This window comes from Coenobita brevimanus, chromosome 27 (genome assembly GCF_032717465.1).
Source record: "Coenobita brevimanus isolate Jiangsu-jjx chromosome 27, ASM3271746v2, whole genome shotgun sequence".
Taxonomy (NCBI): domain Eukaryota; kingdom Metazoa; phylum Arthropoda; class Malacostraca; order Decapoda; family Coenobitidae; genus Coenobita; species Coenobita brevimanus.
The window spans coordinates 24832465-24850963 of NC_136980.1; the positions used below are offsets into that span (position 1 = coordinate 24832465).

The 18499-nt window shown below is 42.3% G+C and overlaps 1 protein-coding gene across 1 annotated transcript in view; it reads right to left on the reverse strand.

The window, feature by feature from the left end:
- LOC145394511 ((3R)-3-hydroxyacyl-CoA dehydrogenase-like) overlaps positions 1 to 18153 on the reverse strand; it is a 74636-nt gene extending 56483 nt beyond the window's left edge. Inside the window, exons 1-2 of the mRNA XM_080268355.1 lie at positions 17910 to 18153; positions 16726 to 16842 (exon numbers count right to left, since the gene is read on the reverse strand). Coding sequence (XP_080124481.1) covers positions 16726 to 16842; positions 17910 to 18153 — 361 coding nt within the window. The remainder of the gene's footprint in view (positions 1 to 16725; positions 16843 to 17909) is intronic.
- Positions 18154 to 18499: the final 346 nt, after the last annotated feature.

Below are 18499 nucleotides of genomic sequence, written 5' to 3' on the forward strand. Positions count from 1 at the left end.
AAATCGGAGAGCACTCTCTGGCGTCAGAGAGCGAGTAGGGGTTGGAGGGAGAGAGAGCTCACTCTCCACGTGGTAGCTTTTTTTATTTTCCTCAGAGGACGTACTCGTGCTGAGTATACGAGAGACAGTATCGTCAAGGGCACGTCCTATGGCGCTATCACTAAGCCCTTTACCTGGCAATAAGGGCAGAACTTTCGCGGGGATTGATGAGGCAATCGGCCCTTCATGGGTGAGACAGAATCGGACAATGTCAAGGAAGATGACGTGGCTCCTCTCGCTACCACTGCCGAGTACAAACTGAACAGCGCAACCGCAGGGTACCTGGGGGTCCTACTTACCCCATAGGTATCACAGAAAACGGTAGTGTAATCAAACAGTGGCGGGAAGGTGAGTGCAGTATAGCAAGGCAACCGGCGGCCCTCCACGCTCTCAATCCTGTCGTCCATACACGTCAACCGGCGGATAAGGGTTAAGTGTGGTGGAGAGAGTGGAATAAAGTGCTTGTTGGAGATATGTTAGAAGACATGGATGAGTGAAACTGTGCCTGGAGAGTGGAAAAAGGCTGTGATTGTACCCCTGTACAAAAATAAAGGTGAGCGAAGTGAGTGCAAGAATTATCGTGGCATAAGTTTATTGAGTGTGGTAGGGAAGGTATATGGAAGAATTATTATAGAGAGTGTAAGAGAGATATAAGAAATTCTAGTGAGTGATGAACAGGGTGGCTTTACAAGTGGCAGAGGATGTGTGGATCAAGTATTTGCAGTGAGAGATAACAGAGAAGGCTTGTGAGAAGGACCATAAGGTGCTTATGGCATTCATGGATCTGGAAAAAGCATACGACAAAGAACACAGAGAAGGATTGTGGAAAGTTTTGTGCATGCATGGAATAGACGGCAAGGTGCTAGGTGCTGTCAAGGTTTTTTATGATGGTAGCGAAGCATGTGTAAGGGTTAATGGGCATCTAAGTGAATGGTTCACGATCAGTGTGGGCATGCGAAAAGGTTGTGTGATGTCCTCATGGTTGTTCAATATATATATGGATGGGGTGATGAGAGAAGTAAAAACATGAGTAATGGAGAGAGGGATGGCACTGGTAATGAATGGTGATAGATGGAATATCTGAAACTTGTTGTATGCTGATGATGCAGTACAGCTTGCAAGTACCGGACAATGTACAGAAGAGTAAAGTGATGGCTACTGAGAGAGAAGGTGACTTTCAGTGTGATGTCACAGTGAATGGAGAGAGACTGGAATTGATGAGAGAGTTCAAATACTTGGGTACAGTGATAGAAAAGAGAGGAAAATGTGCAAAACAAGTTGAAACTAGAGTGACACAAGGAAGAAAAGTAGCTGGTGCAATGAAGGCCTTGATAAGAAACAGACGCTTCAATGTTGCTGCTGCACGAAGCTTACATGAGGGAGTGTTAGTGCCAACTTTAACATATGGGTGTGAGACTATAGTGTGGCATGAAAATGAATAGTCAAGAGTAAGAGCAATGGAGATGGGACTTTTGAGGAATGTATGTGGAGTACAGAGGGTGAAGAGGATACGAAATAATAAGATTCGTGAAACGTGTGGAGTGAGGAAGTCGGTGGACACCAGAATTGAAGAGAATGTCCTGAGATGGTATGGTCATGTGGAAAGAATGGATAAAAATAGAGGGGTGAAAAAGGTATACGTGAGTGAATTTGAAGCAGGGAGGCGAGGTAGGCCAAAGAGAAGGTGGAGAGATATGGTGGATAAGTGTTTGAGGAAGAGAGGTTTGGAAGTTGGTGAGACTAAGGAACTGACAAGAGATCGAGCCGGCTGGATGAATGTTGTGAGAAGTGCATGATCAGGGATTTTGGCACTCCTTGTGAGCATGGCAGCGTCCGGATTGACTCAATCGGATACGTTTGTGTGAAGCTGCAGAATGTGGTGATTGTTTTTGGCATATCCGGTAGAGCCAGGATTCCGGGGGCTTGCCTGACGAGTGAATGGAAGCGTGGCCTATTGGACTGGGCAAGTTTGTGACGAGTGAATAGAAGCGTGGCCTATTGGATTGGGCAAGTTTGTGACGAGTGAATGGAAGCGTGGCCTATTGGATTGGGCAAGTTTGTGACGAGTGAATGGAAACGTGGCCTATTGGATTGGGCAAGTTTGTGACGAGTGAATGGATGTGTGGCCTATTGGATTGGGCAAGTTTGTGACGAGTGAATGGAAGCATTGCCTATTGGATTGGACAAGTTTGTGCTGTTTGGACGTCGCTACTCCTCACCCTGCCCTTGGGTGGGAAAGGAGGTCTGGATGATCATGATATATATATATATATATATATATATATATATATATATATATATATATATATATACTACTGACTATTAAATACTTGAGGAAAAATGCCAACCTTCTTCGGGCAGTAACTGTACCATCTAACCTTACAAGTGAAGATTTGGACAAGCCGAAACCACTTGTGGGTTGTTATTTTTATATTTTGATTTAGTTATAGAAAAAGCAGCCTGTGTCACAGCCGTGGGGGAACTGTGTTTGTGTCTGAGAGAGAGAGAGAGAGAGAGAGAGAGAGAGAGAATTATCCACATATTATTAGCACTCCTGAGCCCGTATGTAAACAGCGCTATTGGATTTTAAATACGCTCATTCAAAAAAAAAAAAAAGAAAAAAATCGTCGAGTCAGCACAGTAAACAATGTCAGCCTGTTCATTGCACCAAGCAACACGTGCAAAATATGATTTATACAAGGAGAATGAAACAACTGCTTTTCAGTTTAACTTGTATTTGCTGATTAGAATTAATGGTCTACCAATCCATTCACACACACACACACACACACACACACACACACACACACACACACAAATGTGGATGGAATGGTATATAAATTATTAGAGATGAATGATTATATCAGAGAAAATGAACCACATATCATATGCCTAACTAAAACAAAATTACCACCAAGGATATCAAATGACATCCTAAACTTAGAGGAATACAATATATGGAGAAGAGATAGGAACTTAAAGAAAGGAAGAGGAATATAAAATTAACACAGAAAAATCTGAAAGTCAAAGAAACAGAACTAGATATACCCTCACAAGTACAACTGATTGCAGTAGAGATCAATACATCTGAAGGGAAAGTAATTGTAGCCAATTCGTACATGCCACCCAGATTAAACACATGGGAAAGAGGCGACTATGAGGATCCGGCAGTGAGTACAAATCAAAGTTTAAGAGTATTACTACATAGAACGGAAGAGAAATCGGAAAGAATTATACTAACTGGAGATTTCAATACAAATATAAATTGGAATACTCTAGATATAATAAGTCAAGAAAGCTGTTGGGACCAAAAGCTCTTCGATCTCGTGCAGGAGTTTTTCCTAACTCAACATGTAAGGGAAAGCACCAGAAAAACAGGACTGTATGTACCCTCAGTGCTAGATCTTATGTTTACTAGGCAAGAAAATGATATTGACAATTTAATACATCACCCTCCATTCGCCAAAAGCGACCATGCAGTACTAAACTTCAACTTCAGGATTGCATATGACATAGCTAACAGCAAAGAAAGTTACAAAAAGAGACTAAATTATAAAAGGGAAACTATCATGACCTAAAGAAGTAATTCTTAGAAACAGATTGGGAAAAGGAGCTTAGAGGAAAAGATTTAAATGCTATATATAAAAAATTCTGTGAACTTTATGAAATAGGAGTCAATAAGTACATTCCATAGTACAAAGAAGCAACAAAGAAAATAAAGAAATGGTTCAATACAAAATGCAAATAAATCAAATGAAGAGATTTGTTGTGGAATAGATACAGAAGACACAATAGTGAAAGGGCATATAACAACTATAAACAGGCAAGAAACGATTATACAAGAATAAGGAGAGAAGCCCAAAAACAGCTTGAGGAGGATATCATAAATAAAAGTAGTGATCAACCGAAGGTATTTTACAGCTACATCAAAAGCAAAACCAAAGTAAAAGATAAATATATTCCATTGCACATGAGGGGATCACCTACACACAAAAGAAGGATATTTGTGAAGCACTAAATAAGAATTTTCAATCAGTTTTTACGGATGAAAATAATTTTGGAAGGGATGATATGGAACAAACTTGCCCACACATATTACAAGATACACAAATATCAGAAAAAGGAATACAGAAGGAGTTAAGTAAAGTAGACAAAGGAAATGCAATTGGTCATGATGAAATTTCATATTGGGTGCTACATGAATGTTCAGTGAAGTTAAGTAAACCATTTTCTTTAATTTTCAAGAAATTCTTGAGACACGGTAAACTACCTGATATTTGGAAGAAGCCGAACATTGTTCCCTTATTCAAGAAAGGGAATAGGCAAAATCCACTCAGCTACCGACCAGTATCACTAACAAGTGTTGTAAGCAAGCTATCAGAAAAGCTGATAAGAAAAGTTTGGGTAAATCATCTAGAAGAACACAATATGATAACAGAAAGACAGTCTGGTTTAAGAAAAGGAAAATCCTATGTTACAAATCTGTTGAGCTACTATGCTAGAGTAACAGAAACATTACAGAATAGAGAAGGATGGGTGGACAGTATTTATTTAGATTTCAAGAAAGCATTTGACAGAGTACCACACCAACAGTTTTTATGGAAACTACCATCAAGGAGGAATCCGAAGCAAACTTTATTGTTGGATGCAAGATTTTCTCAAAAAAAGAGAAATGACAACATTACCAAGGGGAACTTACTCATCACGGAGGGAAGTGACTAGCAGAGTTCCACAGGGCTCAGTGCTGGCACCAATCATGTTTTTAGTGTCTATAAATGATATAGATAGCAACATTGGAAATGAAAGCTATCTAAATACGTTTGCAGATGATGCTAAAATACAAAGAACATTTACTGATACAGACTCTTGTAAAGAGCTACAAGAAGAATTAAATAAACTTCATGAATGGAGCAATACATGGTAAATGGAATTCAATGTGTACAAGTGTCATGTAATCAAATTTGGTAAAAGTGGAAAAAGACCTGATTGGGATTATAAGTTAGGAAATAAAACCCTACACACATCAGAAAGAGAGAAGGACCTAGGTGTGATTATTAATGACAGACTATCTCCGGCTGACCACATCAGTGAGAAGGTACGGAACGTGTATTCACTGTTTGCAAATATGAGAATAGCATTCACATACATAAATGAAGACATGCTAAGAAAGATAATAGCATCATTTATCGGGCCAACTCTGGAGTATGCACCAGTAGTCTGGAGTCCTCACCTCAAAAAACAAATAGATAAGATTGAAAAAGTTCAAAAGGCCACTACAAGATGAGTACCAAGCTTAAGGGATCTAAGCTATGAAGAAAGACTAGAAAAACTGAATCTGCCTATACTACAGGAAAGAAGGAAAAGAGAAGACATGATTATACTATATAAATGCATATCAGGGAAGAAGAAAATAGACATAAATGATTACATAACCAATGGGGATGCATCAACAAGAGGACACTGCAAAAAACTGCATAAAAAGAGAGGCGATAAAGATGTAAGAAAATTTAGTTTCCCAAATAGAGCAATGGATCAGTAGAATGCACTACTGAATGAAATATGTGCCAAAACAATTCATAAATTTAAGGAGATGTACGATAAATATGGTTTAAGACACGAGACAGTACGAGCTTGACTCATTCCTGTAAAAATACAATTAGGTAAGAACAAAATATGCTGTGACGGACCTTCATCTAATGGTCGTTTGTTATCTTACAAAATTTTTTCATTTTTACACGTTAAACCATTCATGGACGAAGGTAATTACATGACTTTTTCTTCCATATCAAGCCTAGTATAGTCCAACTATGATAAGGGTTTGGGGGGGGAGGATAAAAGTTGGCAAAAACAAATCGTCTACCTTAACAACATTTTTCATCAAAAACTTCTCAGAAAGTTTTCCTTTTCACACGGCATGTAGGTATTAGTATGTGACGTTTGGTACGCCTGTCAACACTCTTTGCACTAAGAAGCAATTATCTAATTTCTAAGAATATACTGTCACGAGTTGGCTAGTGACATTGGCTTTTGTGGGAAACCGCGAACTCAAGTGGAATCCCAGTTTATCGTTCAGTTAACCGCTCATTTGGACGGAAGCTTTGTCAAATCAATTTTTCATTGCCATACATGATTGTCTCTGTGTGAGACATTAGCGCTTCCGCTGAGCGATTTGTTTTGGGCGCGTTTCGCTCACTCGACCGTTAAAAAATGCAGCCTATCGCTCCCATTTCTTTCTCACGAGTTTACTCAGTCGAGTGTTTGTTGTGACGGAGAGAGGTTCTGTGCTCCAGAAGTGTGAGAGGAGAGGTCAGCTAGCACCCAAGCTCCACTAGTACAGTTCTCCAGTGCTCCCACCCTTGTTTGGGTGATACACCTCATTCATTGACTAGTATTTCTTTTCGTTTTCCTAGACTTAAGAGTTTAATTAAGGTGTTTTTCCTAGGCATAAGTATTTAGCTTTTGTGTGAGTGAGTGAGTGAGATATTTATAAGTATACATGGGTGAGACAGGAGGGTGGAAGGGTTGTTGATAGAGCTTTGATGGACTATGTGGTTGTGTCTAGGAATGTAATAAGAAGATTGTTGGACGTGAGAGTTCTGAGAGGGGAGGGTGGAGCTATGACTGACCACTACTTGGTGGAGGGAAAGTTAAGAGTAGGTAAGAAATGGGTGAGAGTTAGGAGGGTTTGGTGTGGCAGTGAGGTTTTGAAAGTGAGTGAGTTGGATAAAAGAGAGAAAAAGATAGAGTATCAGGAGAAATTGAAAGATGAGTGGAATGCAGTGAAAGATCGGGAAAATGGCAGCGTGGAGGAGGAATGGCAGTTGTTTAAGAGTGCTGTGGTGGGGCATGCAGAAGAGGTGTGTGGTGTGAGATGTGTGGGTGGTGGTGTAAGAAAAGGAAGTGAATGGTGGTGCGAGGAAGTAAGTATGGCTGTGGCTGAGAAGAGACGTGCATATGAAGTGTGGCTGCAGAGGAAGGATGAGATGTCATATGAAAGGTATAAGGAAAAGAGGAATAGAGCGAGAAGGGCTGTGCGTGATGCTAAAGTGGCAGCAGATGAGAGGTGGGCTAGGCGGCTGACAGAGAATTTTCAACAGAATAAGAAAATGTTTTGGAAGGAGGTGAAAAGGGTGCGAAAGGGAGAGTCTGGGAAGGAAGAACGAGTAAAAGCAGAGGATGGAAGGATGTTAATTGAGATGGATGCAGTAAGGAAGAGATGGGCAGAGTATTTTGAAAGACTGTAAATGTAGAGGAGGAAAGGATGGCTGAGATTGTGGCAAATGGAAGGGTGCAAGGAATAAATGTGTTGGGAGAGTTGAGTGATTCTTTGATCACGAAGGAGGAAGTGGAGAAGGCAGTAAAGGAGATGAAAACAGGGAAAGCTGCAGGTATGGATGGGTGTGCTGTGGAATGCCTGAAGGGTGGTGGAGTGACTATTGTTGACTGGTTAGTAAGATTGTTGAATGTGTGCTTTGAGAAAGGTATGGTGCCAATTGACTGGGCAAGTGCTTGTGTGGTCCGTTGTATAAAGGCAAGGGTGATAAGTATGAATGTACTAGCTTTAGGGGCATAAGTCTATTGAGTGTTGTAGGTAAGGTGTATGGTAGAGTGTTAATCATGAGAGTTAGAGAGGGTACAGAGGGAGTGATTGGTGATGAGCAGTGTGGCTTTAGGAGAGGGAGGGGATGCGTTGATCAGGTGTTTGCTGTGAGACAAGTGTGTGAAAAGTATTTAGCGAAAGGCAAGGATGTGTTTTGGGCATTTATGGATTTAGAGAAAGCGTATGATAGAATTGATAGGGAGGCTTTGTGGACTGTTTTAAGATTGTATGGACTTGATGGTAGGTTACTAAAAGGGGTGAAAAGTTTTTATGTAAATAGTAGAGCGTGTGTAAGAGTGGGAAATGCTGTGAGTGATTGGTTTCCCGTGAGAGTCGGGCTGCGACAGGGTTGTGTGATGTCGCCTTGGTTGTTTAATATTTACATGGATGGTGTTGTAAGGGAGTTGAATGCAAGAGTTTTAGGTGGAGGTCTGAGTCTAGTGAATGTTGATGGTGGAGAGTGGAATCTGAAGCAGCTGCTGTTTGCAGATGATGCTCCACTGGTGACTGATTCAGGGGAGAAATTGAGACAGTTCGTAGAGGAGTTTGGAAGGGTGTGTGAAAGGAGGAAATTGAAAGTAAATGAGAATAAGAGTAAAGTGATGAAGTGTACGAGGTTGATAGATGGTAGGGGGATGAATATAATTTTGAATGGTGAGTTGCTTGAGGAGGTAGATTGTTTTAAATATTTAAGGTCACATGTTGCTGTGGATGGAAGAATAGATGCAGAAGTGAAGTTTAGAATAAATGAAGTAGGGAAGGTGCTGGGAGGAATGAAAAAAGTGTTTAAATGTCGTTCGCTTGGAATGGATGTAAAGAGAAGGCTGTATGAGGGTGTTGTGGTACCGACTGCGTTATATGGGGCTGAAATATGGAATCTGGGTGTAGCAGAGAGGAAAAGTTTGAATGTAATGGAGATGAGGTGTCTGAGGAGTATGTGTGGAGTGACGCGTATGGATCGGGTGCGAAATGATGAAGTGCAAAGGAGAACTGGAATTGTTCGGGAGATGGCTGGTAGAGTTGAGCAGAGGGTGTTGCGATGGTTTGGGCATATGGAGAGAATGGATAATGAGCGATTGGTGAAAAAGATAACTAGATCTGATGTGAGAGGTGTAAGGCTGAGAGGAAGACCACGAATAGGATGGATGGACAGTGTGAAGAGAGCGCTGGATGCGAGAGGGATGTCTGTTGAGAAAGGAAGAGTGGCTGTGCGTGACAGAAATAAATGGAGAGAAATTGTGAATGAATAAGTGATGATGCAGCCCTGAGGGGATATTCTCCCGCATTTGGTCTGATCAGCTAGTCAGGTCAGGTGCGGGTAAGGGGATGGGTCTGTTATGATGTGGCAGGGGTAAACCAGTTCTGCTGTCGGGCCCTGCTGCTGATGTCACTGATTGCATTGCGCAGTTGACCCTTGTGCCGTGTGGTGTGGTGAGGATCTGTCCGTTCTCCCCTTTGGGGCTAAGATGCGAATAAATGTGTTTGAATGGATGAGTAAATGGCGAGTGTGTCGTCCTGTCTCGGCTACCTCCCTTTCCCTGGGGGAAGCAGCCTAGTATGTAGATAGATAGATAGAGTGAGTGCGATCTCATTAATTAGATTTAAAATGTAACGTTAAATTTATTTTGTAATCAATAAATTTAACAGTTCTTTTTCTTGAGCTTAATGTACGTAAAGTCGTGTTTTATTCTCCATAATTAAGCTTATTTCCCATATAGCTCCTAGCTTGCATAAACGTTTGCTATTCATAACTGGTACTTAGGCCAGTCTTGTTGTATTAAGCTTAAAATCCGTTGTGCCTCCTAGGAGTTAAGCATCAGCAAGAACCTGATATTATTATTAGTATTAGTTATTTATTGTCAGGGGTGAAGTAACTTTCTCAGAGGCTAACAGTACTAATAATCAGCATTTGTGAGTAATTAGTCTCTGCTGTGTACTGTTGAGAAAATTTATAAATTCTCGTTCTGAGAAAATCGGCGAAGTAAGCCAGCATAAATAATCATTGCTTGATGTAGCAAGACAATCATTGTCCCTGCTCGTCAATATTATTGAACATTATTATCAATTAAATAATATTTAACATTTATTTTAAAAACCCCGTGTTATTTTAAAAACCCCATGACAATTGGCGACCTCATTCCAGGATATTAACTCCTAGCTCTAAAGCTATTCACGAGATAGTACTCACTTGTTCATATTTAGGAATTTATCATTAAAGTTTATAGGCACAAGTTTACTGGTGTTTACCGTTAATTTAGCAAGTGAATTTTTGCTTTATTAATCCATAGAGTACTTAACTCTATTTAGTACTTTATTTTTGGTAACGCCAGACGATTTTATTCGCTCCTGGGTAGCCGCCGTACCCATTGTGTTAATTATTGAGTCTTCTCAGTTATTTTGCATTTTTGCTTTATTCTTTTCCAGTTAACTAGATAAGACTGGTCACCACTAGCTTGTGTCTGTACTCTTTACTTGTGTCATTAGCATTCATTTGCGAAGCAGTCAGTACTCAGTTTCGTTTGCTTAATAAATTAGCGTCATGGGTACCACTGTATTTTTACAGGAAGCCAAAGAAATGGGTCTTTCGGACCCAACCAAAATTAAAGAGTATATACTCTCACGGCATAATCAGAAGCAGCAGTGTGAGAATGATGCCCTTGAAGAGCGTAAGATTCAGCGCGAATACGAGCGAGAACAGCATGAGGAACGCAAAAAGGAGTGCGAATACAAGCGAGAACAGCGCAAACACGAACAGAAACTGCGCGAACACGAGCAGAAACATGCGCGTACACGAGCAGAAACTGCGCGTACACGAGCAGAAACAGCGCAAACTCGACTTAGAACATGAGCGAGAACAACGTGAGGAACGAGAGAGAGAACGTCAGTACGAGTTACAACAATGCGAGAGAGAACAAGAGCACAAACATGCCGAGCGAGAAGCACATGAAAAACACGAATATGAAATGCTGAACCTCAAGTGAGATTCCTTGGCTTCAGACACATCCGGTGCAGTTGGTCCAAGCTCCACGAGCGTTCTCCCTGCACATGTCCTGGCGACCCCACGCATCAAGCTTCCTTCATACAAGGAAAGCGAGCGAATCGAGCCATACATAGCTCTTTTTGAGGACATGGCAAACATGTATCAACTGGATGAGGCAGCTAAGCGGATCCAATTTCTTAGTTTATTTGAGGGCCCTGCCCTCGATATTCTCTACAGAATTCGTGGAGACAATCTCACCTATGAAATGATGAAAGCTGCACTCATTTAGGCGTATGGTCTCACAGTAGACAACGCCAAAGTTCAGTTCATGCGAGCTCGTCTCCAAGACAAGGAGACAGCTGTTCAGTTCCTCGATCGTCTCACTGCTTACTTAAATGAGTGAATGGAGAAAGATGAAACTCCTTCCACACGTGAGGGGATAATTGACCTTATGCTGCGTACACAGCTAGAGAGGTCGTGGCCTGCTGAGCTCATAGCACAGCTTAAGATCTGCCAGGTGAAAGATGCCAGCCAAATGGCAGAAAAGGCTGACGCATTCTTTACTGCATACGGGTATCAAATTTGTAAGCAAAACACCTGGAACAGAACTTATAAATCTGTGAAATCGTCTCAGACTGAACCCCAGCAGCAAGGCCATTCTCAGAGTAATGGCCAAGGTCCAAAACCGCAGTGGAAGGACCAGAGGCAAAACACTCAGAAACCTGAGTGGAAGAGGTACAACAAGTACCCTAATCAGCAGCAGTATCAGCCACGCAACCGACCGTTGGGACAAACTTTTTCACCACCAGCTCAAAAGAGGCGGGAAGTGAATGCACCCTTCATTCCTCAGCAGCAGCACGGTGGTCACGTCCCTACCAGTATGGGTACTCCCCCACAGTTCACTAGTCCCACAGTGACAGTGAACCCCCCTCCACAGATGGCCAATGTTCCATCTTCCCAGGCAGTGAGTACAAACCCCCAATATAATTCACAAGGCACAATGTTTGCCGCATCAATTCAGCAGCCTCATGAGTGGCTAGCTGCTTCCTCCACAGGCCCTCCCACAGTTGACAGTACCTTCCTTGTTCAGCCAGGGTTTGTGGGAGGCATTCCTGTGAAGGTCCTGATAGATAATGGATCCTCAAGTTGCTCTGTCAAACAGAGTTTAGTTCGGCCTGAGCAATATACAGGTCGACAGATCCATGCAAACCTTATTGATGGATCAGTGAGATTGTTCCCTGAGGCATGTATCCAGGTGGCATCTCCATTTTATACTGGTACGACACTCGCAGCTGTCATGCCAGAACCCTTATTTGACCTCATCATAGGCAACATTTATGGTGCCAAGGATAGTTGCACCGAACATGACGCTACTCAGACTTCGGCTGCTGCGGTAACACGAGCCATGGCTGAGGCTCCAGACTGTGTCACCCCAGCGATCATTGAATCGCTGCAAGATCTGATGTGTAGTCAACTTGTTGTACAGGAACGACATTCTGACCCGACACTTGCTGCCGTGCGGAACAAACAAAAGGGTCGAGTGATTAAGTATTCACGGGGTGGTCGAGCCAAGTTCCTTCGCAAACAAGGACGGCTCTACCGTGAGTCACGAACACCTGAGGGCAATGTTCGACTGCAGTTTGTCATTCCTGCCAAGTACCGCCTAGCAATGTTACAATGGGGTCATTGTTCAGTCTCAGGAGGTCACATGGGCAAAAGGAAGACCCAGGGCCGTATCCGAGCTGACTTTTTCTGGCCAGGGATGGGACAGAGACATAGATAGTTTTGTCTGTTCCTGCAATGTGTGTAACACCAATCAGGGACATGTCCTTCCTGTGCCATTTGTAACCACACCTATCTCTGAGTCAGTTGAGAGACAGGGTAGTGGTGAAATGGGTGCAGACCTGACGTCTCACTTGTTGGCCCCACAGGACACATCATGTCCAGGGCCTGTACATACATATTATGTACCGTAAGTTAAGGGGGAAGTTCGAGAGAGAACCCCGCAGAGGCGACTCGAGGCTATGGAAGACCCCAGTTTGCACAAGGATTCTCAGCTCCCGATACTAATATAAGTACTGTAGGTTAAGGGGGAAGTTCGAGAGAGAACTCCGCATGAGGCGACTTCGAGGCTATGGAAGACCCGAGTTTGCACAAGGATTCTCAGCTCCCCAATATTAATATAAGTATTGTAGGTTAAGGCACAGGTTAGAGGACCCGTGTGCAGTTCGTGGCTATGGAAGACCCGAGTTTGGACGAGGATTCTCAACTTGCCGACACTAATCGTGTGCTATAATTAATGGCGACCTCGAATGTACGAAGCTTAGGCTGTCACTTGTATTTTCTGCTAGAGCGTACTTTTCATAGTCTGTACTGATTGCTAGGCAGAGAGAGTAATTGTAACGTAATAAGAATTTTGTCTCATTGACACTTTTTGATGCTCCACCTCAATTGATTTTGCAGGTACAGCAATGGGCGTAGCAGTTTTGCTGTGCGGGCCAGCTGATCGTCTGCCGCATGTTGCCGCCTCTTCTCCTCTGCCTTCGTCGTTGCCATATTATTATTTACTGTGTCATTTTACACATAGGTACAGTTACACTATAACTGTCACACCTACACCGTGTATTACATACACCACGCTACACAACAATTAGTTGTCAGTGTAAATGTAGCGACTTTTCGCTCAGTTTGACCTGGCGTACAGGATTTTCACCGTCGTCACGGAGTTTTTCCCTCAAGCTTGCTTTTATTAACATAAATAAGAGATTTTTTTCGCTCACTGGCGACTGTGACTTTCTCCTGTAGCAGGATAGCACACACACCACAGTGTGAATCTTGTGTGACTGAGCTAGGATTTATATGCATGCATATTGAAATATTTTTTCTGAAGGAAAAAAATTTGATTTTGATGGGGCGTAATGTCACGAGTTGGCTAGTGACATTGGCTTTTGTGGGAAACCCACGAACTCAAGTGGAATCCCAGTTTATCGTTCAGTTAACCGCTCATTCGGACAGAAGCTTTGTCAAATCAATTTTGTCATTGTCATACGTAATCATCTCTGTGTGAGACATTAGCACTTCCGCTGAGCGATTTGTTTTGGGCGCGTTTTGCTCACTCGACCGTTAAAAAATGCGGCCTATCGCTCCCATTTCTTTCTCACGAGTTTACTCAGTCAAGTGTTTGTTGTGATGGAGAGAGGTTCTGTGCTCCAGAAGTGTGAGAGGAGAGGTCAGCTAGCACTCCAAGCTCCACTAAGTACAGTCTCTCCAGTGCTCCCACCCTTGTTTGGGTGATACACCACATTCATTGACTAGTATTTCTTTTCGTCTTCCTAGACTTAAGAGTTTAATTAAGGTGTTTTTCCTAGGCATAAGTATTTAGCTTTTGTGTGAGTGAGTGAGTGCGATCTCATTAATTTGATTTGAAATGTAACGTTAAATTTATTTTGTAATCAATAAATTTAACTTCTTTTTCTTGAGGTTAATGTAAGTAAAGTCGTGTTTTATTCTCCATAATTAAGCTTATTTCCCATATAGCTCCTAGCTTGCATAAACGTTTGCTATTCATAACTGGTATTTAGGCCAGTCTTGTTGTATTAAGCCTAAAATCCATTGTGCCTCCTAGGAGTTAAGCATCAGCAAGAACCTGATATTATTATTAGTATTAGTTATTTATTGTCAGGGGTGAAGTAACTTTCTCAGAGGCTGACAGTACTAATAATCAGCATTTGTGAGTAATTAGTCTCTGCTGTGTACTGTTGAGAAAGTTTATAAATTCTCGTTCTGAGGAAATCGGTGAAGTAAGCCAGCGTAAATAATCATTGCTTGATGTAGCAAGACAATCATTGTCCCTGCTCGTCAATATTATTGAACATTATTATCAATTAAATAATATTTAGCATTTATTTTTAAAAACCCGTGTTATTTTAAAAACCCCGTGACATATACTATAAGTGCAGGGTGGTCGCAGGCAAAGGTTACGTATTCCAGTGTTATATCACAAGTTTTTCTTTCTTCACATGTACACTTTTTCCCAGTTTTTATCTTCCCCTCCCCACCTCATCTGTCATATTGGGGCTGCCTGGACTCCAGATGAAAGAAAAGATTGATATGATTACCTTCGTCTAGCAATGGCTCAAAAGCTGTGAAAAAAAGAAGAAAAATTTAAACTGACAAATAGTCTTTAAGCAAGAACCCCCCAAATTGGCCACTTTGCATATTTTGGAGAAAAAGGTAAAAGCTATTTATAATGCCATGAAAATAATCCATAGCTGTATTTAAATCCGTTAGTGAGAAGATTAAGTAGAAATATACTGTACAATATAAATCAAAATGCATTGCAATTTGTTTTAATGCCCATCCATCAATACTGCATGTATTGTTTGATGCAATGAACAAGTCGGCGATGTTTGCTGCACTTTTTTTTTCACTGAATTGAGTATATTGTCACTGTTGTAAGTGCAGAGGACGTGTCACAGATCAAAGGTTTAAATTTCGAGCACTTTGTAAAGCCTGAGAAACAGTCGTTCATTTGTGACCTATGACTATCTAATAAATCCATAACCTTAATTGCTACTGCACCAAACACTGTACTGTAGCTTATATGACCGTATATTATTTCATACAGTTATGAAGGATTATCAGAGAAATTACCAATATGCCGGATATCGAACCCAGGACTCTCAGCTGAGAGCCAGGCAGCATACCACTACACCACGACCAGGTAAAATTTCACTCTCGTTGTCACAATCTTGTAACCAACGTCGTTCCGTCCCCACTGTGGCCTGAAGAGGGTGAGTTAACTCCCTGGCACTAGTGCAAGAAGATGCTTTTAATCTATCCCAAGCACTTACGGCAAGTCAGAATGAAGAGAGAACCTGTATTTTTACAGGTCAACCAGGGGAGAATGTAAATTTGCATTTGACCAACAGGCGACAAACTGGGGAGGATGCAAGTTTATGTGTTAACCGGAAACGGGATAAACAAACCTGCACCTTATGCCTAGTGTCACACCCTGTAAAGGGTGATCTCAGCCAAATTATCTCCAGGCATATTCTCACTAATCACGGATGACAACTGTCCTCCCAGCACACCACTATCCCATGCACTTCCTCTTTCAGATATTATGGTTTTTTACTTATTTATACTCAAAAATAATTGCATTCTTCCAATGCGCCAGAATCGCTTGCAACTCCACCCTCACCCCCCCCCAAAAAAAAAAAAATGCTACATATCTGTAAGTACTAGACTGGGAATTCCTCCAGGGAAGACACCTTCACCATATTGCATTTAACCTATTGTTGGTTTGAAACTCAATTTATAGTTTCATCCCCCTCGGTTGGACAAATCATAAACTTTTTCTTGTCAATGTCACTTCTACAAACTCTCAGACTAATTATAAGAAACCAAGTAAATATGGCATTTGATCGAAAGTGTTCATAGCGTATTTAGATCGATGCATTCTAAGAGAGTGACCGGCCTTATGCTGCCATTATCAGAGAAAGAGAGAGAGAGAGAGAGAGAGAGAGATAGAGAGAGTGAGAGAAGAGGATGATAGGGCGGGAGGGGAGTGGGGTGAGCAACAATGTGTTTTCAGCTAAATGATGTGAATCATTCAAAAATTGTTCCTGTGCATGGGAAGTTCAAACATGACAATTTCTTCTCACTTAAGAAAAGTAGTATGGACAGTATTAAGTTATGTACATGTTTGTGCCTACCAATAACAGGTTAATTTACTCTCTCTCTCTCTCTCTCTCTCTCTCTCTCTCTCTCTCTCTCTCTCTCTCTATATATATATATATATATATATATATATATATATATATATATATATATATATATTTGTGTACATAATTTTGTTTATTCATATTTTTATTTATATAGATAGGTTTCATTGGTGGGGAGAGAGAGAGAGAGAGAGGTCAGCAGACTTTTACTTACGTTGACCATTTTTTCCATCGTCTTACACTGAACACAACGGTGCATCATGCTCACATAATATTACCTCTGGTTAGTCTGTAAAGTGATGGACAGGAGAATGACTCACCATGCAGGAGAGATACTCACCAGGCAGGAGGGTGACTCACCAGACAGGACAGCGACTCACCAGGAAGGAGGGTAAGGGTGTGTTTGGCCGCCTGAAGATTGATATCAGTGACCACCAGTCGGGCGCCCTCCCTGGCCAGCACCTGACAACATGCACGCCCAATGCCGCTCCCGCCGCCTGAAGCGACAGGCAGTAGTAAGTTCACAGTAAACTTTACCCTTTATATATAAAGCATTATCTGTAGCGAGTGTTGTGTTATCTTACTGAACAATTTTCTCAGTCAGACAGTACACGGTGCTCTCTCTCTCTCTCTCTCTCTCTCTCTCTCTCAGTCAGTGCTTATGTGCCCTCTGCTTGCTGCACAGTAGGCAGTCAGTATTCAGTGCTCTTCTTAACCCTTTAAGACCGCAATTGTTTCAGGCAGGGTACCTCCCACAACCGCAATTCGGGAGTGTTTTGGCGACTTTCACCTAGGGCAAATTGACCGTTCTGGCTAAAGAGGAAGAATTTACACACCTGACAACGCAATCCGCACCCCCATAGGCCTAACGTTTACCGCACAATCGCTCGTCAAAATTTAAAAAAAGTTTATGATAGTTATCCCTCGAAAACAATCGAAAACATGAAAATTTTGATAACTACCTATTTTTCTTATTGAAACAGGTCATCTCTCAGTGTTCTGTAACACCACCCCTGAAAACAGGTATATGTAGGTGTTGGGAGATTACTAGACTGTGGGGAGATAAAGTAGGCTGTGGAGAGTAAGCCTGTAGGTACAGGGTTGGAAATAATCAGGTTTTCGCATGAAAAGAAAGCACTTCATGATGTTCTGTAACATTTACCATGAAAACAGGTGTGTATGTAGGTGTGGGGAGATAACTAGTGTGGGGAGTAGGCCTACAAGGCCTTGGTGGTACTTGGGGAGAAAAAGTTTGGCAACAAACAAATTGTCTTGTGAAAACCCTCCATTTCAATGGGATTTGTCATATCAGCCATAAAAACAGGTGTGTATGTAGGTGTGGGAATAAAACAGATGGGAGTAGCCCTACAAGGCCTCAGAGTCATTCCAAAACTAACACAGAGCATATAAATGTTTATAACCATCAAGGACATCAAAATAAAGTTGAATAATGCTGTAAATGCATGCATAAGAAAAGGAAAGAAAAGGCAATAATTTTTTCTGATTTCTCTTTTTACTGTCCCAACTTCCAGACAGACCTGGTGGGCACTGCCTAGGTTCCTACTGGGGACAGAGGTAGAAAGAGGCCCAAAGGACCCTCCCTCGGGTGCCACTTGTCCCGGGGACGACGGGAGGGGGAGGCCCGGTGGGCTCTCCTGGCTAATGCTGCAGGTCCGATGGACTCCGTCCTCCTGCCACTGGGGCTGGGGCAGCTTGGGGGATGACCAGTGGTCTGTCCCACGAAGGTAGCTCCGGTGGAGTCTAACCCTTGGCCCGCCTCCCTCCTGGAGAGACCCAGCAAAAGTCATCTGTGAGACGTGCCGACGTGCTGGCTCCGGAAGGTGGATTGGCAGAGGGAGAACTGCTGGTCACTTCACCCACAGTAGGTCCGGTGAACGCTACTGTGCTGCTGCTTCCCTAGGGTATAGCAGGACTTGAGGCTCCGATGAAGTCCCATCCTTTTGTGAAGGCCGATCCAGTGGACAGGCGTCCAAGGGCCTGCTTGGGACTTAGTTGTTGCAAGTTCCACCCCGATTCTGGCGAGTGCTTCCCCCGCCGGAGTGTAGTCACACAGACTGTGTACTGCCTGGTGGTCTGGCTGCGAGGAAGAGGGGCGTCGGGTCACGGGGGAGATATGTCGTTCCCGCTCGGAAG